We start from the raw sequence: 27138 nt of genomic DNA, 5'->3' as shown, positions 1-27138 counted from the left end.
GAATGCAAAGAGACATTGGAGATGCAAACACAAAGCAAAAGCAGATTTAAACAGAATGAAAGAAACAAACAACATGGTTTAATCTCTGCCTTGTCATTCGCTGCAGCAGAGACAAAAGCTCCAAGAAGCAGCACTGTGTTACTATGGAGGAAGGTTAGAAGTTCATCTCTTTGTTAAGGTGGCTTCAGCCCAGGCTGATGAATCCTCTCTAAGAAAGCAAAATGACTCTTCTCACTAGCTCCTAGAGACAGCAGCTAGATCAGAGAGGGACTTAATCATTGCTGAGTGTGGCATGAAGTGTGGGCTGTGTAACAGAGAAGTCCTGTCTAATGCTGGCACGTGCCTGAGAGACAGCAAAGGTGTGTGATGCTTGTAAGGAAAGAGCTCTAGCAGTGAGCAGATTAGTAGATGGATGAGTGTGTGGAGAGGAGGACTGTAAAGTAAACATACCTCTTCGGCAAGAAAATATTCTGACGCCACCTGAGGTTCTTTATCTTCTCTTCTATGATTCTATGATTCCACAGCCACCACCCCAGCCTCCATCCCTGAAGCCTGGGGTTTGCATTACCTGGTTTCTTTGTAGTATAAACTGAAGAGCTGACTCCGCAGTTCTTACCACCCTGGTCTCACCAGGGGTCGACTGGCAGCAGCTACCAGGCAGGGCTCTCTGTTGGGTTACTTCCAAACACTGTTGACATTGGCTGTTTTGTCATTGGTTCCAGCAGGATGAGACCCTCACTTCACCTTTGTTTCTAGAAACAAGTCTGTAGCCTGTTCAGACTTTACCCCTGAGCTATTCCAAATGGCATGCTGACACTGAGTCAAACCGAAAGCACAGGTCAGCCTGGCTGCTGATGTTAGTGTGTTATTTTCCACTGCCTTACGTGGCTTGCTGCTGCAGTCAGAGAATTTATCTGTCTCCTTACCTGCTGCTAGAGAGTCGTGTGCTCTTATTTGTCCATCGATGGAATTTGATTTATCACTGTGGATGAGATTTGTATTCTTGAAGGAAGAATCCTAGAATACCAGGTTAGAATTGACCTCAAGGATCATCTGGTCCAACCTTTCTTGCCAGATCATGACCTAGACTGGATGTCCCAGCACACTGTCCAGCTGAATCTTAAAAGTGTCTGATGTTGGAAGAAGAAGTTGTTTACAAAGAGACAAAGAGAGCAAGAGGTGTTCTGTTGCTTCTGCATCACAGCTGCAGGCAGAGCCTAAAACCTGAGGAGGCTGGTGGAGGAAAGTATGGGTACCTGTTTCCTTGTTTGCTGCATTTCTAGGCATGACAGAGAGGATAAGCTGCTTTATCCACTGTGGTGCCGCAAAAGCCTCGGGCCCTAAAACTGGGTCTCAGGGGCAGAGGCAGAAAGAACAGGCACGGTTCAATAATCCTGTCATTGCACTGTTGAGTAGTCCTGGTGGAAGTGGTTTTTAATTGAGTGATGGAAGCAAAACTGAGGGTAGAAGCAAGCTCTTCTCCAGCTAGGGGAGAAATACAAGGGCATGTTAAAGTTCATAGCAGCTTCCAGTATCTGAAGGGGGCCTACAAGGATGCCAGAGAGGGACTCTTCATCAGGGACTGTAGCCGTAGGGCAAGGGGAAATGGGTTTAAAGTGAAACAGGGGAAGTTCCAGTTGGGTATAAGGAAGAAGTTCTTCCCTGTGAGGAGGCTGAGGCGCTGGCACAGGGTGCCCAGAGAAGCTGTGGCTGCCCCATCCCTGGCAGTGTTCAAGGCCGGGTTGGACGGAGTCTTGGGTGACATGGTCTAGTGTGAGGCATCCCTGCCCTTGGCAGAGACGTTGGAACTGGAAGATCTTCAGGTTCTTTCCAACCCAAACCATTCTGAGTCTATGTTTTATGAGCAGTGTTGACATGGCCAAGCAGTGTGGTCCCTCGGTGAAGCAAAGAGGGGAATCTCAATGCCTGAGCAGTGCCATGGTCATGATAGTAACAAGAGACTTAAGCACGTTTGGATGATGAGAGGTATTGCTTGCTGCTGGGTGTAACAGGCATGCAAAGAAGTTACCTTGGTGCATTGCTTAAAGCAGCTGCTAACAAGAAAGTGTTTGATTCTGAATGATGCCTTCTTTACAAAGAGAGAACTGAAGAACATACCCAAGCTGCTGGCAGAGTCTGTAGCAAGATAATTGCACTTTCAGTGCTTGAAAGTCAGCACTGAAATAAATGGTATATTGGATTAGCAGAGCAGCGAGTTACTGCCTCTCAGTCTCTCACTCTCTAATCTAAACTGCATACAGCATGACCTTATTTAATCTAGACCACTGGTTATTGATCACACTCATAGTTGTACTTTCAGAACAAAACCTACAAAGCAAAAGCAAAAGAAAAAGTAATTTTTCTGATGTTCTTTGTTTTTTTTCTTTCTTTTCTCTTTTTCCCCCCTTTCGTGTCCGTGTGTGTGTGTGCAGCACTTTTAAGCCTTCTCTGTGCTCAATGATTTTGTTCTCCTTTCGAAGTGCCACCCGCTGAGAGTGCGGAAGCACTTCTGAGTGTTCTGGTGCCCTTTTCCCTCTAGCTAGCCGCTTCTGGCCTGGGCTTGGGAACCGTGTTGGAAGGGAGATCTGAAGATAATCAGAATGATGTTTGGATCTGAGGAGATGGGATAAAGAAACGTTGTGTTTCCTTTAGCAGAGGCAAGAAGTATGGTTCAGTGTTGTAAAAACAAAAAAAAGGGGGGAAAAAACCCCCAAAAGGGGGAAAAAAAGACCTGTTGAACACTAAGAAGAGCCCAGTACACGTACAGCAGATCAGTCGGCGCAAATAAATCAGTGTTAACAGTTCCCATGAAATAATATCTGAGACACGATAGGTTTTGCCCTATACTTAGCAGAGAAAATTGCTGTGATTACCTTTGTCATATATGTCAGAAAATGTTGACTTTCTAACAGCAACGACTTTATAGATATAGCACAAAACCAGGCTGTAGAGAATTGTGATTGCAGGGAGAGCTGGAGAACTGCACACAACTGCTCCAGCCCCTTCCTGGGACACAGCAAGTGTCTCCCAGCAGAACAGTCTCCATTCAGGGTCCGCTGCACTGACCATGTTTGAGCTCTATTGATAGGAAGGCTAATACCAAATGTGTTAATGTAAGAGGCAGGAGCCTTTAAAATGAATGTTAAATCTATTCAGCCAGTGTTTATTCCAGAAGCATATGTGTGCTCACACAGCCAGGGAAGAAGAATGAGACTATAGCATATATTCACAAAGGCTAATTTTATCCTGCTGAGTTTAATCTCCATAGACTTCCTCTATAACTACTAGAGAGAGGCAGGAGCCTTGTTTAGTTGTTCCAACTTGCCCCTTAGAGGACCTTTACTTCTTTTATCTCTCCATTGATTATAGAGAGGACTTGAGAAAGTTTGCCCCAACACCGTGTGTGAAATATGCTCTGTGTGACTGTCCTGGCAGGGTGTAATGGAGCTGAATTGTCAGTGCATGGAGAAGAAAGTAATTGGAAAGATAATAACTCCATTAAAATACGAACAGATTCAGATTGCCCTTCATCTCAGGATGTTTCATGTTTGAAGCAGCTCCTGTTCTTTGGGCCGTGAGTGGTGTAAAGCACTATTGAGCTAAAGGTAGCAAAGCCCAGGCTTGAGTGAACACACCAGATGAGTCTGTGAGCTGGTTGTGGATATTTAGGAAGCAGAAAAAGCTAAATGAAATGAATACATTATTCACTGTGATTTTTTCATTAGCTTCCCTTTCATGCATACAGGCACCAATATAAACCTGCTATGGAAATTCAATCTATTAACAACCTCATGCCCCCAACAATAACAAATTAGAGTATAAATGTATCCACATCTGTGCCTACTGCTTACAACCTTCTGCATAAATACACCCAACAGCAGCTACAGTTGTGTGTTGCAGTGGTCTTTTGGCCAGTTCTTTGTGATTCAGTGTCATTCATGTTTTTTCTGGTATAGTTTTCCATCAAATTCCTCAAGTCAATCTGCTTTCTTTTTGCTGCCTATCTCTGCTTCTCTCTGTCTCTCTGCTTATCTGTTCTTTGTGGCTTATAGATCTGGGGATAAGCTGTCTTTTTTTAAGGGTCGTGCACTTAATGCCTCTCAAGACCCACTTTATCTTTGGTTCAGCCAGTGTCCTCACTGGATTTACACCATCTTTCCTGGAAAATACGTACCTATTGACACAGGATCTCATTTTCTCTGTGTCTGAAGGTTGAAAGTTTCTGTGGGATACCTTAGCCATTATTCTGTAAGGGAGTAATGGTTTATGTCACTGTAAAAGACCAATCAATAGCCACTTCAAAGTGGGCCCCTCGGGCCACTGATAACGCTGTGTTGGTGTTCATGGGGGTGTTCTTTTTGCAGTGAGACTGAACACAAAGCCCTAAAAGTTAAGAAACGATCTGTCAAGTTTCCTAGTCTCTCTCCCTGGCAGGGTAGGGCTGTAAAACCACCCTGATGTTTGGTATCTGCAAACATCACCCCTCCCCAGTTGCATTGCCATCACCCAAGAATGACAGACCTACTGTCCTGTGGCAGTGATGTTCATGCCTGATATTAGGCACTTCATGCAGGTCTGTAGGATGTTTTGCAGACTCCTGCCCATTTTCTAAGCCAGATCTGATGTGGATGTCTATCTGTGCAGACAAACTAGTAAATTCTGGAAAGAAACGGGGTCAATGCCAAGCTAATGTGGCATCTGGGCTTCTGAATAAGAGCTGGCTTGTCAGTTAGGTGGGTTCACACACATCAGCTTCTAAGAGTTATGAGGACATGCCTTTTAGCAGACCCCTGCAACCCACAAGGGGATGGTTCTGTGGTTGATCCCATCCAGAAAAAATGGGAACAACTGATGTAAGCCTCAGGGTTCATCCCAAAGATGTTTTCAGCTCCAAAACATGATGTGAGAGAAGAAACATCTCAAAAGTAGCCAGCCAGTCCGGCTCCCTTTATGGCAAGTTAGTGGTCTTACAAAACACCCAAGCTTTTGCTTAGCTCCAGGACATAGCCAGTGTCGTTTGCATGTCCTTCATCACCGATTAAGCAAACAAAGAGTGGCCTATCTCCTGGTATTGTCAGCTACCCTTTGGGTATCCCCACCAAGGGGAAGATTAGCACGCAAGGGCCAGTGTCTTATTCCTTGCATTGTTTTAGGGAAGAGGATAAGCAGATACAGTCCCCACAGCCCTACTTCTTGCCTTCTACTGTACAACCCTGCCACCTTTTTTGTTTCGGAGCAAAAAGGCCAGAAAGAAAAAGAGCAATTATGCAAAACCAAAGCAAAATAAAGAGGTGGAGACTGGGAGAGCAGTACTGGCTTCTCTTCCATGGGTGCCAGAGAGAGACACCCTGAATCTGGCCAAACATTCACCAACACAGTTCCACCCTCTCCAGCGGCACCAACACGTCTCTGAATTGTACATTTTTCCCATTCCCTACATCTGGAGTGGTACAGATGAGAGAGTTTTATTCCTGCCTGTCTTTCATTTCTCTTTCCAAACTGGGTATGGTTGGTTGGTTCCCTTTCTTCTTCCTTCCTTTCTTTCGTTATTTCTTTTGGCTTCTCTTTCCCTTTCCTTTCAACGTTTGTGTTCATAAGCAAAGTGTTTTGTTTTGTTTCAGTCTTTTGGTTTTAATTGCAGTCAGATGGCAGTGCCCCTTTACGGCATGACGCTCAAATGTTCCAAGTGTGGAGTAGTTTCTTCTGCTGAAGTTTCGGCCACAGCCACCAGTAACGCCATGTTAGTTCCTCTAATTTCAACTTCTTTTCTTTCTTTCTTTCCACTTTCTTTTTGTTTTATTCCTTTTTTGATTTATTTTATTTCCCTCTTTCATTTCCCTGCACTCACCAGCCCTCGTTTGTTTTGTCTCCCCATATCCCCGCCCACCTCCCCACATCCCCAACACTCCCTGACCTCATTCTGTGGGCCATGAGCAGTGTAGGGCTCCCCTGGAGCAAAAGCTGATGGGCTGGATCCTGACAAGCGCTTTATGACATGCCTAGATTTGAGCATGTGAGCAGCCCATGGAAGACAAAGGGACTCTTCATTTGTTGGGAGCTGAGTATATGTTTAATGCCCCAATTTAACTTAGTTCTTGGAGTTACAGACTTAAAGATGTGGTTCCCATTAATTTTGATGGTAGACAGCGGCCTCAAATTTCAGCTTTGTCAAACACTTAAGTGTGTGCTTGAGTTTCTTACTCCTGAGGCTGCAGAGCGTTGAGTATGATTTAAGTGAGTTGGTGAATCACTTCCAGGTGGGTTTTTGCTCTTATAAAAGGCTGGAGTTGAGTTTAATTCCTCATAGGGCTGCAGTTCTGATTTGATAAGTGTTGACTGCCTCTTTTGGACCACTAAAAGCACTTAGAATCAGTCATCAAAATCTTCCAAGTGTTTCCTAGCTCTGAGTTACAGAAGTCAAATGCTGTTAAATCTCTTCTTAGATGCTTCTGGATTTAGTAAAAAAAGCCCCAAACTAAAGATGAAAATGCCAGAGCTTTGTTCTGCTGGAGAAATTGTTGCTATTTATATAGTTGGCTTTTTCCCAAAGGTTAAGGTAGGAGGGAGAGAGATGAGGGAAGGTTTGTCTTTCTTCTTCCCCTTTTGGAAATGTTATTATCTACATCATTTCCAAGTGATGCTAAAATATGTGAGAGAAACAGTCTCAGAGCTAGACATTTGCAATCTGAAAACTCCTACCTTCAATTAAGCTAAACAAAACTAGGCAGCTGAATGCCAAATCTCAGTATAAAAGAAAATCAAAACACAAGGTTTTCTCCTTTTTTATTTCTACAAACTGAGGCACTTTTACATAAAATCAAAAAGAGTTTAGGGAAAAATGTACAATTCTGAAAAACAACCAATTCTTCTTAGAAAAAAAGAACATGAATCACCTCTATTAAGAGCTAGAAGTTTCTATGGGATGCAAAACCTAACCACAATCACATTTATTTTTGCTATTGAAGTTGTTTACTTACCTTTTGCAACCGTACCCAGCTGAGATGGTGAGAAATCGATGGTCCAGACACACGTACCACAAGTCTGGAGCTAGCAGGTCACTTCATTTCAGTTTCCTGCAACGGCAGAGGAATGATAAACCAGTAGAAGCTTTACAATTAATAGATTAGAGTGTTAAATAGGAGAGGATTTCTGTTCATAGTGAATTCATTGTAAAAGCAAAACAATCTCAAATCCTTCTCCCATGTTGTCTGACACTGGTTTGTCATAAATCTCTTATTCTGATTCATCTTTAAATCAGAAAAGAAGGGATATGAAATCCAGGTCTACTTGTCCTGCTTTTCTAATTTAAGTGGTTTGATAGACATTGGAGGGCTCTTGTAAGAGGATGTGTCTTTTGTTTCCCAACAGATAGAATACCTTAGATAACAAATACCAGTACTGGTTTTGTAATTGGTCCAGAAGTGTCCTGTGCTCTTGTCCTTGCAAAGAGACCACTGAGTAATACATGGATTAGTTCACTCAGCCTTCCCCCACCCTTGTCGTCTACTCATTCTGCAGCTGAACTTTCTGCTTTTCTTCCTCCCAATCTATTGTAAATAAGGTTGTCAATAAGGCAAAGCCCTGATTATGCTTCGTGCCACTGCCACCATTCTGCTGGCCTTCATCCCAGACCTTGGAACAGCTTTGCCATTCAGTTTTGAAGTCTTGTAATGTAAATCAGATGCCACGAGGATTCCTTACTCCTCTCTGACCTGGAATTAGCCATAGTTGTTTGGTAGAGAGCACAGCAGGGATGTTCCTGCCTTGTTTCTGCTGGGGTTGCTCATGCTCTGGACAGCTTGACTCCCACAGGTTTCAAAGGCTTGTTTCTGGGGTAGCATGGCATGAAGAGATAGATTCTTTTGTCCTTTCTTCTTGGCTTTTGGAAATCATAGCAGTTTTTGAGCAACTCTGGGGTAATATCTTTGTTTAAGAGAGAAGGTGTCAGAAAAGGGGATGTGTAGTTGAGGGAAATCATGATAAAGCACTGATGGGAGAGCAGGAGGTAATCATGACAGAAATGAACAAATATGCATTGGAAATTGTGCAAGTTTTTTACTTGGAAAACGATAAAAAGGAAAGCTTTAGACGTATATGATCTTTTAAGGTTTACGTTAAGGTTTAGCTAGACTTGATAGTTATGGGTTAAAAACACCCTTCCCTTTAAGTAGTTCTGGAGATGATGCTAGGTATCTTTTGCCATTGGAAGACCTCTATTCCCACGTTTCCTTCCTTTTATTGCTGCCTGGAGGGTAGCCTCAGACTGTGAAATTCTGCCTTATAATTAATTTGTCTTTGCTACCTGTGAAAAGTTCTATTTAAGGCAGGGAAAAAATATCTCAGGGGCATCCCTTTTCTTTGTACTTGTTGCGAACGAGGACATCCACTGTTGGTATCAGGGACTGCGGATGGCTGGCTGGCTGGCTGGCTGGCTGGCTGGAATTCCTGCCAGGAAGTGTATTGCAAATATGGACTCTGAAGTTCTGACCATAGAGAAGAGACTGACCCAAGACTAAGGCCCTGGCACAGTGCATTCTTCTTTCAGGCAACCCACCTAAGAGTCAATGTTAGGGATTCCTCATGACCCTTCTCGTGCACCATCCCTCTTACATCATCAGAAGCTCATGTCAGATCTCCCATCTAAGCGATTTAATCTTTTTGCTGGCTCAAAGTCCTAGCAGGAAGTCTTAGATGTCAAATGTTCTGCCCATATTGTAGTTCCAGCACTGATGTAAATCAACATTTACATGCACAACAGGTTTCTCCTGTTCCTCAGGAGAGTGTTGTTCTCATAGTTCAAGGAATCTGAAATTTTATCCATACCTGGGGGTAATTCTTGCGCCCTGCAGGTCCTTGCTAGGACTGTCAAAGAACAGCTTCTCTTATTAGGGGTGAATAATCAAGTAGTCTGTCCATACCTATTTCTTTACCTGCCTGTCTGACTTAGAGGCATTTGATTTCCTGTTCACCTAGTTATATGGTTCAGATTGTGGCAACTGAAAGAAGAATCATCTTTTGGAGAAAATCAAAACAATATCTTGTGTTTCTGTGTTGCCTGTGCAAGGGAAAAGCATGCACAGTGCCCCCTCTTTTCTAGTTACTGATTTCCTATATTGGTTGTATGGGCATAGAGTTAAAGGGAGTTGCTCTGAAACTGTCCCTAAAATTGGGGCAACAGAGTTGCTTTTAGAAAGAATACAAGTTAAAGGAGTGATAAAGCTTGAGAGAAAGAATAAAGTAAATGCTCATACTGTAGTTTTCCTATAGCAGAACTGCTGTGATGCAGGAATAATGCAACCATCAGAATAGTGGAGCAGCATCCATCCATTGCCTTATGTGTTGAGTCCAGCTATCATTTTCTTTTTCAGATCTGCTCTCCAGAAGCTGCTTTCTGAATTCTAAAGTTATTTTCTCTTCTGCCACTTCTTTAGCTTATGGTACTGGCTGCTCTGTCTGTTTTGAGTACTGAGAAGAATCGATCACTTACTTCTTTATAACAACCCTTTACATCTCTGTTGGTGTGTACTGTGTCTCCCCCTGCACTTGCCCTTTGTCAGGGTGCAGGCCTCTTAATCCTTCTCCATGTAGATCTTTGTTTCCAAACCCATTTTTCGGCTCTTTCCATTGCTATCCTCTAAGTGCCATCACTTTATCCTGCTTCTTTTGCAAAGATGAAGACTCTCAAGGCTGCTAGCTAGCTAAAGAACAAGACCAGAGCTAGTTTTTGACATTTTGACCAAAGGCCACCATCTGCTTGTTGCCAAAGCTGGGTCTGCTATGTGCTTTCGTAAAGCTAAGTCTTTGCCCTGCTAGATAAACCTGTGGACAAAGTTATCATGTGGCTATGTTGTCACATGTCATTGTAATTTTATTTGGTTGCACTGTGCTGTAGCATTGCAATATCCCAAAGTAAGACCCTTCCTCTACAATGCAACAACAATGTGGTGTGGTGGGGAGGAACAACGTGACACTACAACTGTACTGCTGAATAACATTGTCACGTCATGATCATCACACAATAAACCAGCATCGCACTTCCACAATACAGTGTAATGAGCCTCCACTCATCATGAGTGCTGTCATGTGTGGGACATGGAAGAGGATCTGCCAGCTAATTCCTTTGTCTCAAGCAATAAACATCCTGGATTCATTGATCATAGATAATCCATAATAAAGAGTCATTAGGTAGTCATAAAGTCATTCTATAACAAATAATCATTTCATTTCACATCATGTGGCATTATAACATAAAGCTTCTTAGGTCCCACAAGTTATTCTGGAACCTTCTAAGGATGCACAGTACCTCCTAAGAAAGGCACAGATGGAAGGTTGGCAGGAGTATGAGTTCTGCTACGAATTCAGCTCACAGCAAGTAGAATTAAGGGCAATGTCACAGGAAACCCACTTATCTTCCCCTGAGTTTTCTTCTGAAATTTGTCTTGATACGATTTCTTTTTTTAAATGGAACTTTGAATTTAATATTTCGAAAGCTAAGCAGAGCTCTGCAAGTGAAATTAGAGTAGTTACATCCCTATGACCTGTTGCCATCTGCTGCCTGAGAATAAAGATTATGCATTAAATGTCAAGCAATGTTTCCATAACGTTTGTAAGGGATGAATATTGTTGAGAAGGCATCTGCAAGGTGAATCACAAAGAGGGCAGAAAGGCCATACTCTTAGCCAGTGTAAGTCAACATGACTCACTTGGGAAAGTTTCTCCAGCTAAGTATGTAGAGTAATACTGTTTTCATCATCTGAGTTGGAAGGGCAGAGATTTAAGTGGTGATTTAAGGTCGCTTATGTTGGGAGAAATAGCGAATTCCATCAAGATATCTCAACTCAGAAAGTTGAATAGTTTGCCCATATAGAGGCTATTGCAAGTCCTAGAGCGAGGGGCTGGGAAGGACACACTGAGTCCAGTGTGAAGACAGCAGGAGCTGTGAAGGGCACCCACTGTCATGGATCATTGCATCTGTGCTCTGGATAGAAGATAGACTTAAGTCACTCCTTGTTAAAGCAGGGAGTGTGCATATTGGGGTTTTTAAGCAGGTTTTAAAGCCAGTGGATTGAAATCTAACAATTTGCTGAAGAGAAACATAATTTCCCTCCATGGCAGCATCTCTTGAAACCCCAAATCCACACCTGAATCTTGGATCCACATCCAAATCATTGTCAATCTGATTGTTGTGGTTTAAGCACTGCAGTTCATTTATATGGCTAGTTCAGACCCATACTTACAGGTCAGATCCATTCTCAGATGTGATTGCCAGGTTTCTTGTTTGTATGTCAGTGGTAGTAACATACACATGTGTGTATTGAGAATATTCTGGAAGACCAGATACTTCCAGGAAGCAGACTTGTCTGGTACAGACCTTTGTGAGCAGCTTTCATTGACTTTGCTGGTTCGCAGCAATCACGATTACAAGTTGCTACTGGAATGGCTTCATCTACCAAGCCATGCACCAGGCATGTTGTGTTTGCTGATGCTTTGATGGAAGATATACATCTACGATGGCATGTTATGGAGCAAACCATATCTTTCTATTCAGCTTTTCTGCCTTTTTTTCACTGCACTTACTGCTTAGCCAGTTTTATTAATGCATCACTGCAAATGTTAGAAAAGAGAGTTTTCAGTACAATGAAGCAAATTTCAGTGGAAAATTGGAATAAAAACTTGCGTTTAGGAGTTTTTTGGTTGCAGCTTTTATTTTTTCAATAGCACTTTGGTATTATGGTTCATATTGGACATGAAAGAACACACATTTTGTCATCCTGTGTAAAATTACAAGGTATCAGCTTATATCATGGCCTTTACCTTACACGGAAGTCTCATCATTCTTGTTTTAACTGGGAAAAATAAGTATTTTCCATTTACGTGTTCCCCTAGGTAGATTACATTGCTTAATAACATCACTAAGAAACACATCTTAGTCTGGAGAGGTTGTATCAAAATATCATTTTGACAATGGAAATAACCTGTCACTTCAGTATGTGGTCATTGCAGCAGGACTGATGTAACAGTTCTTGAAAAACTCTTAACTGAAGCCAGGGAGTTCTATCCTGATGTCCATACCCATGTCCAAGCTCCAGCTTTGTTCAGGCAAAACTCTCACTGAGGTCTGTGAGAGTAGTACCTGGATAACCAGCAAGTAAACATTATTAAAACCTTGAGCATATAGCAGAAAATGCTAACCAAGTCCCATGTAAGTACTGCAAAATGTGTGTCATGGTATCTATCTGTCCTGTAATTTCTTGTGTTGCCTGTATTCTTTTGTTAGTGTATAGGTTGAGGTTTTCTACACAGGAACATTTTGAAGCTCAGTTTGTTACTCAGTCTGTTCATAGGTCTACTCTTATTTATTAGATAAAATAAATCCCGCAGAGAAATTCTCCTGGTGCTCTTGGTGCACAAGTGCTACCATATGTGTAGGATGATTGACAGTTTAAAATCTCCCTGGTAAGCTGTTAAAATTGCTTGGGACCCTTTTTGGGTCAGAGAGCTGAATGACTAAATAGTCCATGGGAACAGAGCTGCTTTCGCATTTCTAAAGCCATCATTCATAAAGTGGAGGTTCATGGGGCACTACTTGCATTAGAGAAAACTGGTTTGTCCAGTTTTTTTTTCTGTCTTGTGAATTAAGAAGTGGCTTGAATCTTGAGTTCTTTTAACCCAGAATGTCCACCCAAGTATAGACTTATTTACAATAGTTGCTGGATATAGAAACTGCTATTTTTATTTCAAGAGATCACGAAAGCAGGAAAATTTCTGTTCACAGAAAAATTGGGTCAGATACCAGTTCTCCAGATGTTCATTGGCGTAGTGTTGTAGAGTAAGGGAGCAACAGCAAAACATCAGTCTCCACATCAGCTCTATGCTTGTCCGTTTTAGTCACTTGAAACTGTGACACATGTTCCTAGTCTTGGTGTCTTCCATGTGCTGTGGAAGTCCAGCTGTCTGTAACCCAAGTACCAACAGCCATCGTGACAAACCAGTCTCTGCTGCAACTGTTCCCCTTCCCTTTGGCAACCTGCAATGATTGTATTTTGTCTCCCCTCCTTGGGAAATGCCATCCTTGTGGACTAGTGACGTAGAGTGGGAAGGGTGTGAAAGGGGGAGTGAGGTATCTGCATCCTTCCTCCCCACCTCAAGTTTTATGCATGACTGCACCATTAAAAAGTAGTCCCTCCTGTAGAAACGTGTCACCTGTTTTGGTAGCTTGAGTGTGCAAAGCATGTTCCTGCTTCCCTGTGGCAGGGGCTCGGAAGACATCTAGCAGAAGTATACATTGCTGAAGAAGTCTTCTGAAGCCCCATGGGATCAGGAGGCTGAATGAACATCCCACGTGGAAGTGGGTGAGGCTGAAGTGGAGCTGACTTCTCTTTTCCTTTCCCTTGACAGGGCATCCCTTTGGAGCTCCTGTGTGGTCCTACCTCTCCTGGCTCTCACCTGGATGTCTGCAGTTCTGGCAATCACAGATCGGCGGTCAGCACTCTTCCAGATCCTTTTTGCTGTCTTTGACTCATTGGAGGGCTTTGTCATCGTTATGGTCCATTGCATCCTAAGGCGGGAGGTAAGACAGAATGAGTCGTCCTCTTTTATGTAACCAACATACTTCCCATAGAAAAGATCTGGAAGATGTCCAGTCAGCTTGGTAGCTTCTCTAATCCTATCAAGTTTTGCCTTCGTGACCACAAAAATGACCATGACAGTGTTGATCAGAGGGATGACTCCATAGCTGTCATGCTGAGTGTACTGCAGAGTGGAATTTGGGGAACTTTCATATCTAATGTGTTAAACTTTGCCTGTTTAACACCAAAACTAATATTTCCAGAATATTTACACCCCACCTCTGAAAAAATAGACTAGTAAGGAATACAATTTACTTGATTTCAAGAGGGTCAACTTGCACTGAGATTTATGGAATCACTACATTGGTGTTGGCACCTAGATATTGAAGCTAGAGAGGAAAGCTAGCAATAATCAACCAAGGAAATTGAGTAAATTCTCTCCAGCCTCCCTGTGGAGATTTAAAATGGTAAATTATATCAGGGAAGAAAAGGACGAATCTTTTATGTTTCTTTTATTCCTTTCATCCTACTGAGTGGATAGGCTATTAATAACCGAGACAGGAAGGGTGGGTTTTTTCAATATTCATTTTATCTTCTTAGAGCTCCTTTAAATTAAGTAAAACAGATTAATTTCTTATGTCAGGCCAATGAAATCAATGGAATTACACCACTGGCCTGGCTGAGACTCCTTCATCTAATTGCATTATGAATATGGGCCTGCATTTAACTCCCATTGCAGTCACTGGCATTGATTTCAGTAAGGTTTGAATCAGATATGTATTACTGCTGATATAGGATCATAATCGGACACTTCAGACTCCACTATGAGGATTTATGCAACAGCATCCGCTGTAAACATATTGCAAGCTGCAAAACAGAAGACATTTTTATTCTTGACTATATAAATCAAACTAGAAGTGACCAGCAAAATGACCCAGGATACCTGTAAAACCTTTGAGTTGCACTTTTGCTGTGTGAGACATGTAACACATAAACCATTTCAAATGAATACCTGAATGCCACTAAAGGAGGATCCATGTTCTTTTGATCTACCAAGGACTCAGAATGTAGTATTGGTATTCCTTTCTGGCTCTGACTTTTGCAAATCCATTTGTTCCTGCAGGTCCAGGATGCTGTGAAGTGCCGAGTAGTAGATCGTCAGGAAGAGGGCAATGGAGACTCAGGGGGGTCATTTCAGAACGGACACGCTCAACTAATGGTAGGGAAAACTACCACCTAGTCTATTATTAAGGGACCTATGGGCATTTTTAAGTCATAACTGATAAACAAAGGGCTCTGTCCATCACAGTATTTGCAATCATCATTCTTTTTAAGTTTAAACCTGTACTTGAACAAACATGCTACTTAGCATAGGCTTTATGACACAAATCCAGTCTCTTGTCATTGTAACATTAAGGGGCTCAAACTTACACACCAGCTTTTGCAGACATCTTTGTGAGATCCTTTCTTTCCCAGAAAATACAAAGCCAAAATATACCTCCCAGGTCTTCCAGACCTTTTCATCCCCGTCACACTGTCTTGTCCTTGCTGGAGGCAGGAGGCAGTAGTTTACTACTGGTTTATTCACAGCATGTTGGGTCATTATTATAAAGATGCTGTCTCAAAAGGATTTGTTTCTCTCAAAAGCACATTGTTTACATTGCTTCACTGGGAATATAGTTTAAGCACTGTAAGCCCTGGTCCTGTTGTGTTAGTCCTTTACAACCAAACTAGATAAAGTCAGAGAATAAAAAACCATGGAGAATCATCTTGCATCTGCTTCAGTGTTTAGATGACGTAAGAGACATTTGGTTTCTGAAGCTTTTGGGGTAAGGACATCAGGACAATCACAACACTTGGACAAGTTACAAAAATGTTTAGTTAATATTAGACTTATAAGATAACCAATGGTGTTTTTTTCCAGTCACCCTTGTGGTAAGTTAAGTAGCTTGTGCTTGGGGACAAGGTCTTGTTTCAAACAGCATAATCTTCAAGTCGTGACATCAAGAGATATATAATTCCCTCACACCTCACAGGTGTTTGCTAACATCAGCTGCCTTCATCTCTAATTTAAATGTGTAGCCTTCTCATTTTCAGACAGGCTCCTGCTATGCCTATTTATGTGTAATTAGAAAGCCCCTTGCGTGCCTCCTACTTTCTCTCCTTCAATAATAGACACAATAATCATATCCAGTCTCAATCTTATTTTCAATAAGTTAACACACTGAGCTTTTTTATTCTCCCTTTGTAAGACATTTGCCTTCAAATTAGGTATATAACCCCTTCCACATGCCCTTCAGCCTCTTGCCATCCTTTAAACCCATGGATGCTGGATCTGTTATTCTGTTGTCACCATCCGAAGGCTATATCCTGAAGTTTCACATTTTTGTCTCCCTGTATAACTCCCTGTTTTCATTCATTATCAACCACCTGCAAAATTCTGTGTCAGCTACATGTTTTTTAGCAGTGGGATTACATTTATGTCTGCACGGTTGATGGATGTGTTGAGTAGAGAGCTTACGATCAGTTTCTTCACACTCAGGCACAAAAAACCCTCCAGAATCTAGATGTGAATGACTCCTCACCGATGTTTTTAGAGGGGCACAATGTTATTTTCTAGTGACTGAGTTGTAAAATAACCAAAGAAATCCAAAGCTCTGCAGGATGGAGTTTTTACCATTACCTTTTCCAGTAATCTCCAAATCTGCACAAGTGAAAAGAAGCTTAGCTGAGTAGAACTGTTTCCCACAAAATCTTGTTGACTGGTATTAAATATAAACACATCTTCTATTTATTTATCAGTAGAACTAGTATAGGCTGTTTGGTTCCATTTTTCTGGAACTCCTATGACGAAAATGAGATTATATTTTCCTGAGTCATCCCTCTTGCCCATTTAAATGTTAGTTCAGTCTTATTTCTCTTCTATTCTTTCCAGATTTATTTGCTATCCCAAATAATTTACTATGAAATCAGCATCAAGAAAGTTGAGATAATTCTTCAACCAGCTCTTCAAAAATTATTGGATCTCAATTTGCTAATATTAAAGTGTTTATCCCAAGGGCATGGGGACTCTTTTTCACACTCTTAATATTAAACTGGAATGCATTTACTCACATCACTGCAGTTATATTAAGTCTCTGAAATGATGCTAGAAATAACCAGCGAACTTCTCTACTTTCTGCTAGTCTGCAGCCTTTCTATTACTCCACAACAGCTCGTGGCCCATTGTGACTCAGTTTATCCAGTTCTTTGAAATGTTATCTGCTAAAAGCTTTACAAAAAGGATTAACTCGTACTGGGAGGAAAAAGGACTTTCATTCGGCTATAGAGACCGCTTATAGAATCATAGAATCATAGAATCGTAAGGGTTGGAAAGGACCTTAAGATCATCTAGTTCCAACCCCCCTGCCATGGGCAGGGACAGCTTGCCCTAAACCATGTGGCTCAAGGCTCTGTCCAACCTGGCCTTGAACACCGCCAGGGATGGAGCATCCACAACCTCCCTGGGCAACCCATTCCAGTGCTTCACCACCCTCACTGTAAAGAACTTCTTCCTTATATCCAATCTAAACTTCCTCTGTTTAAGTTTGAACCCATTACTCCTTGTCCTACCACTACAGTCCCTAAGGAAGAGTCCCTCCCCAGCATCCTTACAGGTCCCCTTCTGATACTGGAAGGCTGCTATGAGGTCGCCACGCAGCCTTCTCTTCTCCAGGCTGAACAGCCCCAACTTTCTCAGCCTGTCTTCGTATGGGAGGTGCTCCAGCCCTCTTATCATCCTCGTGGCCCTCCTCTGGACTCGCTCCAACAGCTCCATGTCCTTTTTATGTTGAGGACACCAGAACTGTACGCAGTACTCCAAGTGGGGTCTCACAAGAGCAGAGTAGAGGGGCAGGATCACCTCCTTCGACCTGCTGGTCACGCTTCTTTTGATGCAGCCCAGGATACGGTTGGCTTTCTGGGCTGCAAGCGCACACTGCCGGCTCATGTTAAGCTTCTCGTCAACAAACACCCCCAAGTCCTTTTCTGCAGGGCTGCTCTGAATCTCTTCTCTGCCCAGCCTGTAGCAGTGCCTGGGGTTGCCCCGACCCAGATGTAGGACCTTGCACTTGCCTTGGTTAAACTTCATAAGGTTGGCATCGGCCCACCTCACAAGCGTGTCAAGGTCCCTCTGGATGGCATCCCTTCCCTCCAGCGTATCAACCGAACCACACAGCTTGGTGTCATCGGCAAACTTGCTGAGGGCGCACTCAATCCCACTGTCCATGTCACTGACAAAGATGTTGAACAGGACCGGTCCCAACACCGATCCCTGAGGGACACCACTCGTTACAGGTTTCCAACTGGACATCGAGCCATTTACCACAACTCTTTGCGTGCGGCCATCGAGCCAGTTTTTTATCCACCGAGTGGTCCATCTATCAAATTGATGTCTCTCCAATTTAGAGACAAGGATGTCATGTGGGACAGTGTCGAATGCTTTGCACAAGTCCAGGTAGATGACATCAACTGCTCTGCCGCTGTCCATCAGTTCTGTGGCTCCATCATAGAAGGCCACCAAATTGGTCAGGCAGGATTTCCCCTTAGTGAAGCCATGTTGGCTGTCACCAACCACCTCGTTGTTTTTCATGTGCCTTAGCATGTTTTCCAGGAGAAACTGTTCCAAGATTTTGCCAGGCACAGAGGTGAGACTGACTGGTCTGTAGTTCCCCGGGTCTTCCACCTTCCCCTTCTTGAAAATGGGGGTTATATTACCCTTCTTCCAGTCATCGGGAACTTCACCTGACTGCCAGGATTTTTCGAATATGATGGACAGTGGCTTAGCAACTTCATTCGCCAGCTCCTTCAGGACCCGTGGATGGATTTCATCAGGTCCCATGGACTTGTGCACGTTCAGGTTCTTAAGATGGTCTCGAACCTGATCCTCTCCTCGCTTGAAAAAGTTATTCAGCCTTCGTGCCTGCAGGGACTATTGTTTTTGTATACTAAGAGCTTCAGAAACAGAGGCTTGTTTGCACTTCATGTGTCTTGGAGATAGATCACAAGGAAGCCCAGTGGGTATGGAGCATTCTCAGCGGCATCCCCAGATCTGTTTAATGAGTGGAGGGGAATCCACTAAGCGTAGGGTGATATATCCAAGGCAGATAATGCCAGGAACCTGTCCCCTGTTTCTAGAAACATGTATAAACGTGTTCCAGGGAGATATTTTAATCTGGTAACCCAGGAATGAGCAGGATGAGCAGATGAATCCAGCTGAAAAGCAATGTTAAAGCTTTACCACTGCCCGACGTTCAAAAGCCAAAGGTGGAGCGGTCTGTTTGCCATGTTTCAAACCCCAAGCAAAACATCTCTCCTCCACTCTTCTGGCAATGGTTGTGTCTGCCTCACTAGTTAAGGTGAGGTTTTGCGTTTTCCAAATGGCTTTCTTTCCCCACGACCTCCTTTTGACCATGTCCTCTGTGTTCTCTGTCTTTCAGACCGATTTTGAGAAGGATGTGGATATGGCTTGTAGATCAGGTGAGCACATCACAGGTGAGAATCAACAAGTGACCTGGTTTGGGGATTGAACTAGGCCATATTTTTTTCCCCTTTCTGTTTTATCTGTGTGTGTCTTTGTGCCTTGCATGTACTTGTGTGGGCTGCCCTTACACTCAACCCTGGCCAAAAGAAAGCAACACCTCTAATTCTGCCTTATGTATTGCTTATCCTATTTCCCTTCAGCTCTGTTGGCCTTTTAACTCAGAGTAAGCCTTTCCTCCAAGGCATTATAGCCCATGTAACATGGTGGTGGAGAAGAGTATCAAGGAAGAAGAGATTGGATGCATCTCTTCCTACTGTGATCCTTCTTTGCTTTAGCAACCCCTGCCCAAGGGGGTCACACTAACCTCAGGCAGCTCTGTGCTCAGGAAAGGTATCTTTGGGAAGGTCTGGAATCCAGAGAACCTTCCCACCACTCCACTTGGCTCCAGGCACACTTCTAGTGCAGCTCTAAGCTGCCTGTACTTCCGGAGTGGTGACCCACTAATGGAGCTGGGTCAGGTTTCTCCTCCGCCCGCACCTTTCTGCTGTGTGTGCAATCACACACACTCACTTTGATGCTGAAGATCTGCTTGAGTTGACAATCCCTCTCCCCAGTACCTCCCTTTTCTCTTGTTCCCCTGGGGGGGTCTATGTTGTCTAGATTCTCCTTTCTTCCTGTCTGTCTATGCAGGCTTCATTCTCCCCTGGTCCTGGCATGCTGACAACTTGGCTGGGGCTTTTCTTTACCCCCTGTAGATATTTAGACTTTAATTTACCCTGCCAGATTAACCCCCTTTCGCAAGCAAGAGAAATGCCCCTTGCTTGGCCCTGGCATATAATTCATATCTTCCAAACCAGGATCTCCTCTAGACATGGACTGCACATACTGTGTGTTCAGTTACCATTTTTCTCTTATACTTACTTCCTCCCTTCCTCCCTCCCTCCCTTCCTCCCTCCCTCCCTCCCTCCCTCCCTCCCTCCCTCCCTTCCTTCCTTCCTTCCTTCCTTCCTTCCTTCCTTCCTTCCTTCCTTCCTTCCTTCCTTCCTTCCTTCCTTCCTTCCTTCCTTCCTTCCTTCCTTCCTTCCTTCCTTCCTTCCTTCCTTCCTTCCTTCCTTCCTTCCTCCCTCCCTCCTTCCCTCCCTCCCTCCCTCCCTCCCTCCTTTCCTCCCTCCCCTCCTCCCTCTCCTTCTCCCTCCCCTCCTCCCTCCCCTCCTCCCCTCCTCCCCTCCTCTCCTCTTCCTTCCCTCTTCCTTCCTTCTCTTTCTTCTCTTCCTTTTCCTTCCCTTTCCTTCCTTTTCCTTCCTTCTCTTACTTTTCCCTTTCTTTGTTTTTCTTCTTCTCTCTCTGTTTCTATACACATTTACCTGTCCTTTTCATTTATCGTTTTCTTTATCTAATCTATCATTTATTTATCTGCTTCTAATGTATTTGTCCATAATTCATCTCTTTCTCTCTATCTTGCAATTGCTTATTTATCTCTGTCCTCAGCTGTCTGTCTCACTGTACCTGTTATTTATGTGTTTTTACCTCTGTCAACATCTATCTCTGTCACTACATTTCTGTGTATTGTCTGTCACTGTCGCTATCGTTTATCTATCTAATATCTATCCATATCTTATTTATCTTCTCCTGTCCTCCTCTCTGCCGCACTTCTTCTCCCTATGCTTATCACAGCCACAGTATATTTATCTCACTTATCCCTGTGATATCTTATTTCATGGTCCCTTTCTGTCCATTTATCTCTTTTCAGGGTCTGTCCATTTTTTCCTTTGGTTTCTCTGTCTTGCTCTCTCTAATCTAATTTCTGGCTGTCTCCCTCTTCTCATTTGTCTTCCTTTTGCCTTTTCTGACACCAAAGATCTCAGTTCCATAAAAGCCACGTGTGAAAAACATGCATGTGAGACCATGTCTGATTCCAACACATGCTCAACAAACATATTTTCCAGCCCATTTTGTGCTGGAAAACAAGGCAGATGCTGGACTCCTACAATAAAGGGGACTTTCTGGATCTGCTACTGAGTATCTGGCTCCCATATTGAGCTTCCCAAAGGAGAGGAAAGAGCAGATTGGTTTCACATGACTTCAGGGCAGAAGACCCTGGATCAGCAGCTTGCTAACAGCCTAGGCTTCCCTTCCTTTGCCAACATACAGCTATACAATTTGTTTGTTGATGTCTGCCTGAAGAGATATTCCTCCTCTGATAAGGTGCTGTTGGTCTGTGCCAAGCTAAGCAGTTAATAATTCCCATTTCAGAGACATTTGTATACAGTGCATCATCCTATGCATTCTGCTATTGAATAATAAAAACCAGGAACCTGACTGTTGGTTTCCGGCCATCATTCCTCCTGGAGGCACCAGCTCTCATGTTATGATGGATTGGAGATATACCTGATACCTTTCATAACCTCCTCACTTAGATTCACTAGTAGGACTGGGTCCATGGCTTAGTGTTGAAAGCTCACTCACTCCATGCTTGGAGATGGTTTGCACTTTGCCAAGTGCAAACCTCTCCAAACCTACTTTCTGCAACTGATGTGAGCATGGAGAAGAACCTGAATCAATAAACCTGCCTGACACTCCCAAATGAAGGGTTTGACTTCTGTAACATCTTCCCACAGTGTATGCTATGAATACACTGTAATGCTCTGATTTATCCTAGCGTGTCCTCTAGCAATGTCAAGATGACTGCGACTTTCGTAGTTACACTCAATGGTTTTAGCTTTAAAAGCTTTATGAAAGTTCTTTTATTCTACTTGATATCCTCTTGATCCTGCTCTGTGGTCTTTGAGGAAGGCCTTTGCTCTTCCAGCACCCATCAATCTCAGTATGACTTGGCAGAAAGATTAGTGTGTCCTCAGTCCCATGAGATGCCTATGTCATGTCCAGCCTCTGTCCCAGCAGAAGTTGAATATGTCAGGTTAAATAGAATTATAGAATGGTTTGGGTTGGAAAGGACCTTAAGATCATCTATTTCCAACCCCCTGCCATAGGCAGGAATGCCTCACACTAGACCATTTTGCCCAAGGCTCTGTCTGACCTGGCCTGGAACACTGCCAGGGATGGGACATTTGTGACTTCTTTGGGCAACCTGTGCCAGCGCCTCACCACCCTCACAGTAAAGAACTTCTTCCTTATATCTAATCTGAACTTCTCCTGTCTAAGTTTAAACCCCAAAGATCATTGTTGCTGGTCCATTGAGAAAAAATAGGTAGAAGGAAACAGGTAGAAGGACCTTTTTATTTCCTTCTGAGCTGGGTGAAAGGGAAACATTCTCCTTTCCTGTGCTGAAATACTGGGTAAGTAGCCTTCGTCCCGCACCACTTTGCCCCAGCCCCAGTGTCCGTGTTTTCCGTCCTCTTGAGACATCAAGGTTGACATTATCATCTTCCTAAAGTCTATGTTGTAGCCTGAAATCAACTCAGCAACAGATTCTTATTCCTAGAAAAGGAGCAAATGTTTTGTTGTGGACAGTGTTGTGTTGGAATGCATGTCTGTGTGTCTTTTTTATACCTCCTATTTGGCATGTTCACCTCGTCCTCAGTTCAAGGTTTTCCTCTCCCATTAACGAATATTCATGGCAGTCCTTTCTTTCCTCAAGGGAAAATGAAAAACACTAAATAATTACCTCTCACCGAGGTTTACCATGATTACTAGAAGCTAAGCTTTGGAGAAAGCGGTTAGAAACTTATAACAAAATGTGGTATATTTTAAAGTATCATATTATTGACAGGGAAAATGTTCAAGTGAAAAGGTCAACCTCAAGCAGTTCAGTGCTTTAAATATTTATTTAAATATTTAAATATTAATTAAATATTTACAAAATATTAACATTTGCAATTTAAACCAATGACAATGCTGCATTTCAGCTATTTTCTGAATGTAAATGATTTTTTATATGAAAGCAACATTTTCTTTTAAAGAATTCTATTCTTCCATAGGGTAGTAATATATATATTTTATATATATATGTATACTACATCTACTAAATCTATATATGTATTTGCTTTTCAAGATATTGTTATCAATATGACAATATGTGTTGGCCAACTTGGGAGTTTTGGCCATGATTGTGTTGGAAAATTCACATCACAGAGAACATCTCGAAGTGAGGAAGTTTGTTCCTCCTTAGCTTTAGCTTTGCCTTCAGCATCTTGGATTTAAAAAACCCCAAATCAGTATAAAACACTCTTCTGCCACCACAGCCTGCTTCTGAGAGGGCCAAGGGAACATGCTAGCATGGTGTGACTGTGGTAGGTGTATTGATGTGTTAACAAAAACCTAGGTGAGGTGCTAAGGACACTTATCTGTCTCCCTAGTGCTGAATAAAGACATCACTGCCTGCAGGACCTCAACCATCACAGGGACACTGAAGCGTCCATCACTGCCAGATGAAGAGAAATTGAAACTCAATCACCAGAAAGGGTCATCAAACTTTAACAGTCTTCCAGCCAATGTCTCCAAGATGCATCTTCAGGGCTCCCCACATTACCTGGGGGCCATCAACCTGAATGAGTTCAGCAATCACTCTCTCACTCTGAAGAAGGACAAGAACCAGCCACCTAAATCCATCTACATCTGTGATGGGGACATCTTCAAGAAATTGGACTCAGAACTCTCCCGGGCGCAAGAGCAAACGCTGGACACCAGCTATGTCATTCTGCCTACCAACACGTCTACCTTACGGGCCAAACCACCCAAAGATGAGAGCAAATACAGCATCAATATTGACCAGATGCCCCAGACACGGCTCATCCACCTCAGTATGGCTACTGACCCAGGCTTTGTTGTCAAGAGCCCTCCAAGGGAGCCTGTAACCATGGCATGCAGTGAGGTTCAAGGTTCCCCCATGGTACAACAACAGCAGCAGCAGCTGGCTCCACAAAACATCTCCAACGAGTCACAGATTCCCAACAGCCTGTGTGACACAGGTGACTCAGGGAACTCGGGTGTGGTGTCCAAGAGTGAGACCGTCTCCACCCTCTCCATGAGCTCCTTGGAGGTGAGCAATGTGTATTATTGTATTGTTCTCAGCTCAGAATGGTGGCCTGTCCTCAATGCTGGCCACATCTGGTGTTTCAAGAGAAGCACCTAAGGCCAAATGCAGCCCACCATGCAATGCCAGTATTACATTATCATGAGGGATCAGTGGCATGTGATACCATTTTGTAATGCTTAAAATCTCTCATGACTTCCCTAGACATATTCCATTGCTGGTTGAACTGTCTTTAGCCCTACACGTAATGCAAAGTCCAATAAAAGCATTAGTTTGTCAAAACCTGCTCATTTTAAAGCAAGGCCCATGGTTTGCATTATCTTTTCGCCTATCCTCTGCTGCTGTTTCCCACTTTGATGACTTCAGTCATGATACAGATGAGAAAAGCCTATTGATTGAAGGTGTAAAATGTCCCAAAGGAATCCCCCACAATGCTCTTAGCCTCAGACGTATGTCAGAGGTTTTTCATAAGTGCAGCATAACATCCTTCTGACCTGTGATAACTCATTACATGTATTAGCAGTTCTTCATAGACCTCAGACCTTATGCTGAGGTCTGTGCTAGTGCATCTGGCCCTTTTCTTGCCTGTTTTCAGAGAGTAGGTCTTGACCATTGCTGTCCAAACTTCAGCCTCCACTGACTGGTGATTTTAAGCCCCAGTAGATCAGTTGGCTGGTCTACTGCTTTGTCTCTGCTTCCCCTTCTGTGAAAGACCTGCAAGCTCATAATGAGGACAGAGCTCGGATCGGCCAAAATCCCATGTTCAGCCCTCCTTTTTGGTAGAAAGCCCCCTAAGTGGCTGACATTTTCCATCATGAAAAGCCAGAGAAACACGTTAAAAGTGTAGGAAGAGGGAAAAGGAGAAGGTCTCTCCATTTTATCTACTGTGTGGTTGAGTTTGTGCCCACTCACCAGCATAAACCCCTTACTAACCTTCACCCATCTCTTTTTCTTTTGACTACCCAGAGGCGGAAATCCCGGTACGCAGAGCTAGATTTTGAGGTGAGTACATCACTTTCTGAATGTGCTTTTCTAGGGATAGGGTGAGAGAAAGAAATGCTACTTGCTTTTCTTTCTGGCACCTTCACAGGAGTGCTGCCTTTGCCAAAGAGCTTCATTAAGTGTTTAAAAACAGTGGGTTGAAAGAGTTTTGCTGGGTGCGTAATAAGGTTTACCCTGTGTAGCTAAACTAATGGGTAACTTATGCTGGTACGTGATTAATTCATGGAGTAGTAGCTCCTGTGTAAACATCTCTAAATCAAGATCCTGCATTGGCTTGCCCAAGGACTGTAACTTCTCTTTCACAATGCTTATGGAAAGCTGATGGAGCAGTAGGTGACCAAACCACATACCTGTTTGGGAAGCACATGTACATTGGGTTGGTGGCTTAAAATACCTCCCCTTTCATGCACAAGATCTGTTGTTTAACAGAAAAGAATATGATATGTCTCCACTGTCACAACTGATTGTTAGTCCTGGTCTTTCAACCTATTAATGACCCTCACAGAATCAGCTTGGATGGAAGAAATCTATATTGTACATAGGGAAATGTCTGTGCTCACACCTGGGGCTCAGAGTGGAATGCTTTGAAAGCCAGTCCTTCACAGAGGGTCTGTTGGGGCTACTGAGAGTTAGTGCAGCTTTCCTGAGTCCAACCATGACATCCTTGCAGCAGAGCTAACCTTCCTCTTCAAATCTGCTAGCTTATTCCAAAACAGTCCTGTTATGGGCTCACAACAGTTGCCAAAATCACTTCAAAGCTCCAGGTTGTGAGCTTGGTCTGAAATTGAGGCAAGACAGGTACATCTTAGCTGATGCTTTGAATTCCCAAACTATTTAAGCCACCTTCTCCAATTATATAGCACTTGACAGAGCATAGGAAAGCTATATTCAACATGTTCTTACGTGCAAAGGGAATTCCATATAGAAATTGGTCCTGCCTTTCCTGCTAAGCATAAAGAGGTAGAAGTGAAATGCAGAAGGGTCAAAATAGAAAGAAAAGGAAATTGCAGAATACTTTGTGATGGAATTTCGTGTATCCAAACTCTGCATGTTTGGGTAAGCTCAAAGGAGACACACTGAGAACAGTGTGGGCATGGGGTCAGGTATCAGTTAAAGAAGGTCAGCAAAGCTTCCTAGGTCTAGCTAGTACAACACTGCCAGTCAAGCACAAACTCTGCAGCATAAATAGTTGGAAGTTGTAGGTTTAGGGTAACCGTAAGGTCAAAAAATAGTCTTTTCCACTTTCTCCTGTCATCTCATTCTGAAAATAAAGGCAATGCAACACCAGGTCCTCGCTAAACTTATAAGGCAGTTTAGGCACAGCAGATTGTACCTGCAGGGAGACAGAGCTAGGTTTTAATAATGTATGTAACTCTGGGGGAGAGACATGTTCTTTCTGTACAGCTGAATAGGGTTTGCTGACCTGTGGCACTTGTGTTTGCTTCAGAAAATCATGCACACAAGAAAACGTCACCAAGACATGTTCCAAGACCTGAACAGAAAACTCCAGCATGCAGAGAAGGAGAAGGAGTCTCCAACAACGGACAGCAAGGTTAGTCAGACACTTTAAGAACCATCATCTCCTAGAGCCCTCTAGCGCCAGCAGGAGCATGGGAAGAAACAGGAAAGTTTAGGAGCTCTCACAGAATACTTTGCCTTGATTTTCTATCCATGCATGTTGCAACAAGCATATGTGCACAACAAAGGATAAGGAGGGTCACAGAGGTACCGCTAGCTTATCTACAGAGTGGTCAGCAGCCTGGAAGGAGAATGTCTGTCCTCAGGTCTGTCCATGGTGAATAGAGTCTGTATTGTCTTCTTTGTGTTTGTTCTCCCTGTCTGTGTCTATTCTTTGCATTCCCTTTCAGTGATCACTTCATCCACTCATAGTGTCTTCTTTGTGTTTGTTCCTCGTGTCTGTGTCTATTCTTCGCATTCCCTTTCAGTGATCACTTCACCCACTCATAGTGTCGTCTTTGTGTTTGTTCCTCGTGTCTGTGTCTGTTCTTTGCATTCCCTTTCAGTGATCTATTCATCCATTCACAGCTAGGAAC

The 27138-nt window shown here is 43.2% G+C and overlaps 1 protein-coding gene across 7 annotated transcripts in view; it reads left to right on the top strand.

Annotated features, from left to right (window-relative positions):
* ADGRB1 (adhesion G protein-coupled receptor B1) overlaps positions 1-27138 on the top strand; it is a 290268-nt gene that overhangs the window by 248002 nt on the left and 15128 nt on the right. For 4 of the 7 annotated variants that reach the window (XM_030496399.1, XM_030496445.2, XM_030496416.2 and 1 more), the window contains 7 exons: positions 5642-5740; positions 13399-13570; positions 14692-14787; positions 19046-19100; positions 23406-24088; positions 25049-25084; positions 26532-26636. In XM_030496399.1, coding sequence (XP_030352259.1) covers positions 5642-5740; positions 13399-13570; positions 14692-14787; positions 19046-19100; positions 23406-24088; positions 25049-25084; positions 26532-26636 — 1246 coding nt within the window. The remainder of the gene's footprint in view (positions 1-5641; positions 5741-13398; positions 13571-14691; positions 14788-19045; positions 19101-23405; positions 24089-25048; positions 25085-26531; positions 26637-27138) is intronic. The other 3 variants (XM_030496423.1, XM_030496436.1, XM_030496432.2) reach the window with 3 other exon arrangements.

This window comes from Strigops habroptila, chromosome 1, assembly GCF_004027225.2.
Source record: "Strigops habroptila isolate Jane chromosome 1, bStrHab1.2.pri, whole genome shotgun sequence".
Lineage (NCBI taxonomy): Eukaryota > Metazoa > Chordata > Aves > Psittaciformes > Psittacidae > Strigops > Strigops habroptila.
The sequence above is the reverse complement of the archived record's forward strand: the minus strand, read 5'-3'. Positions and strand labels throughout refer to the sequence as shown.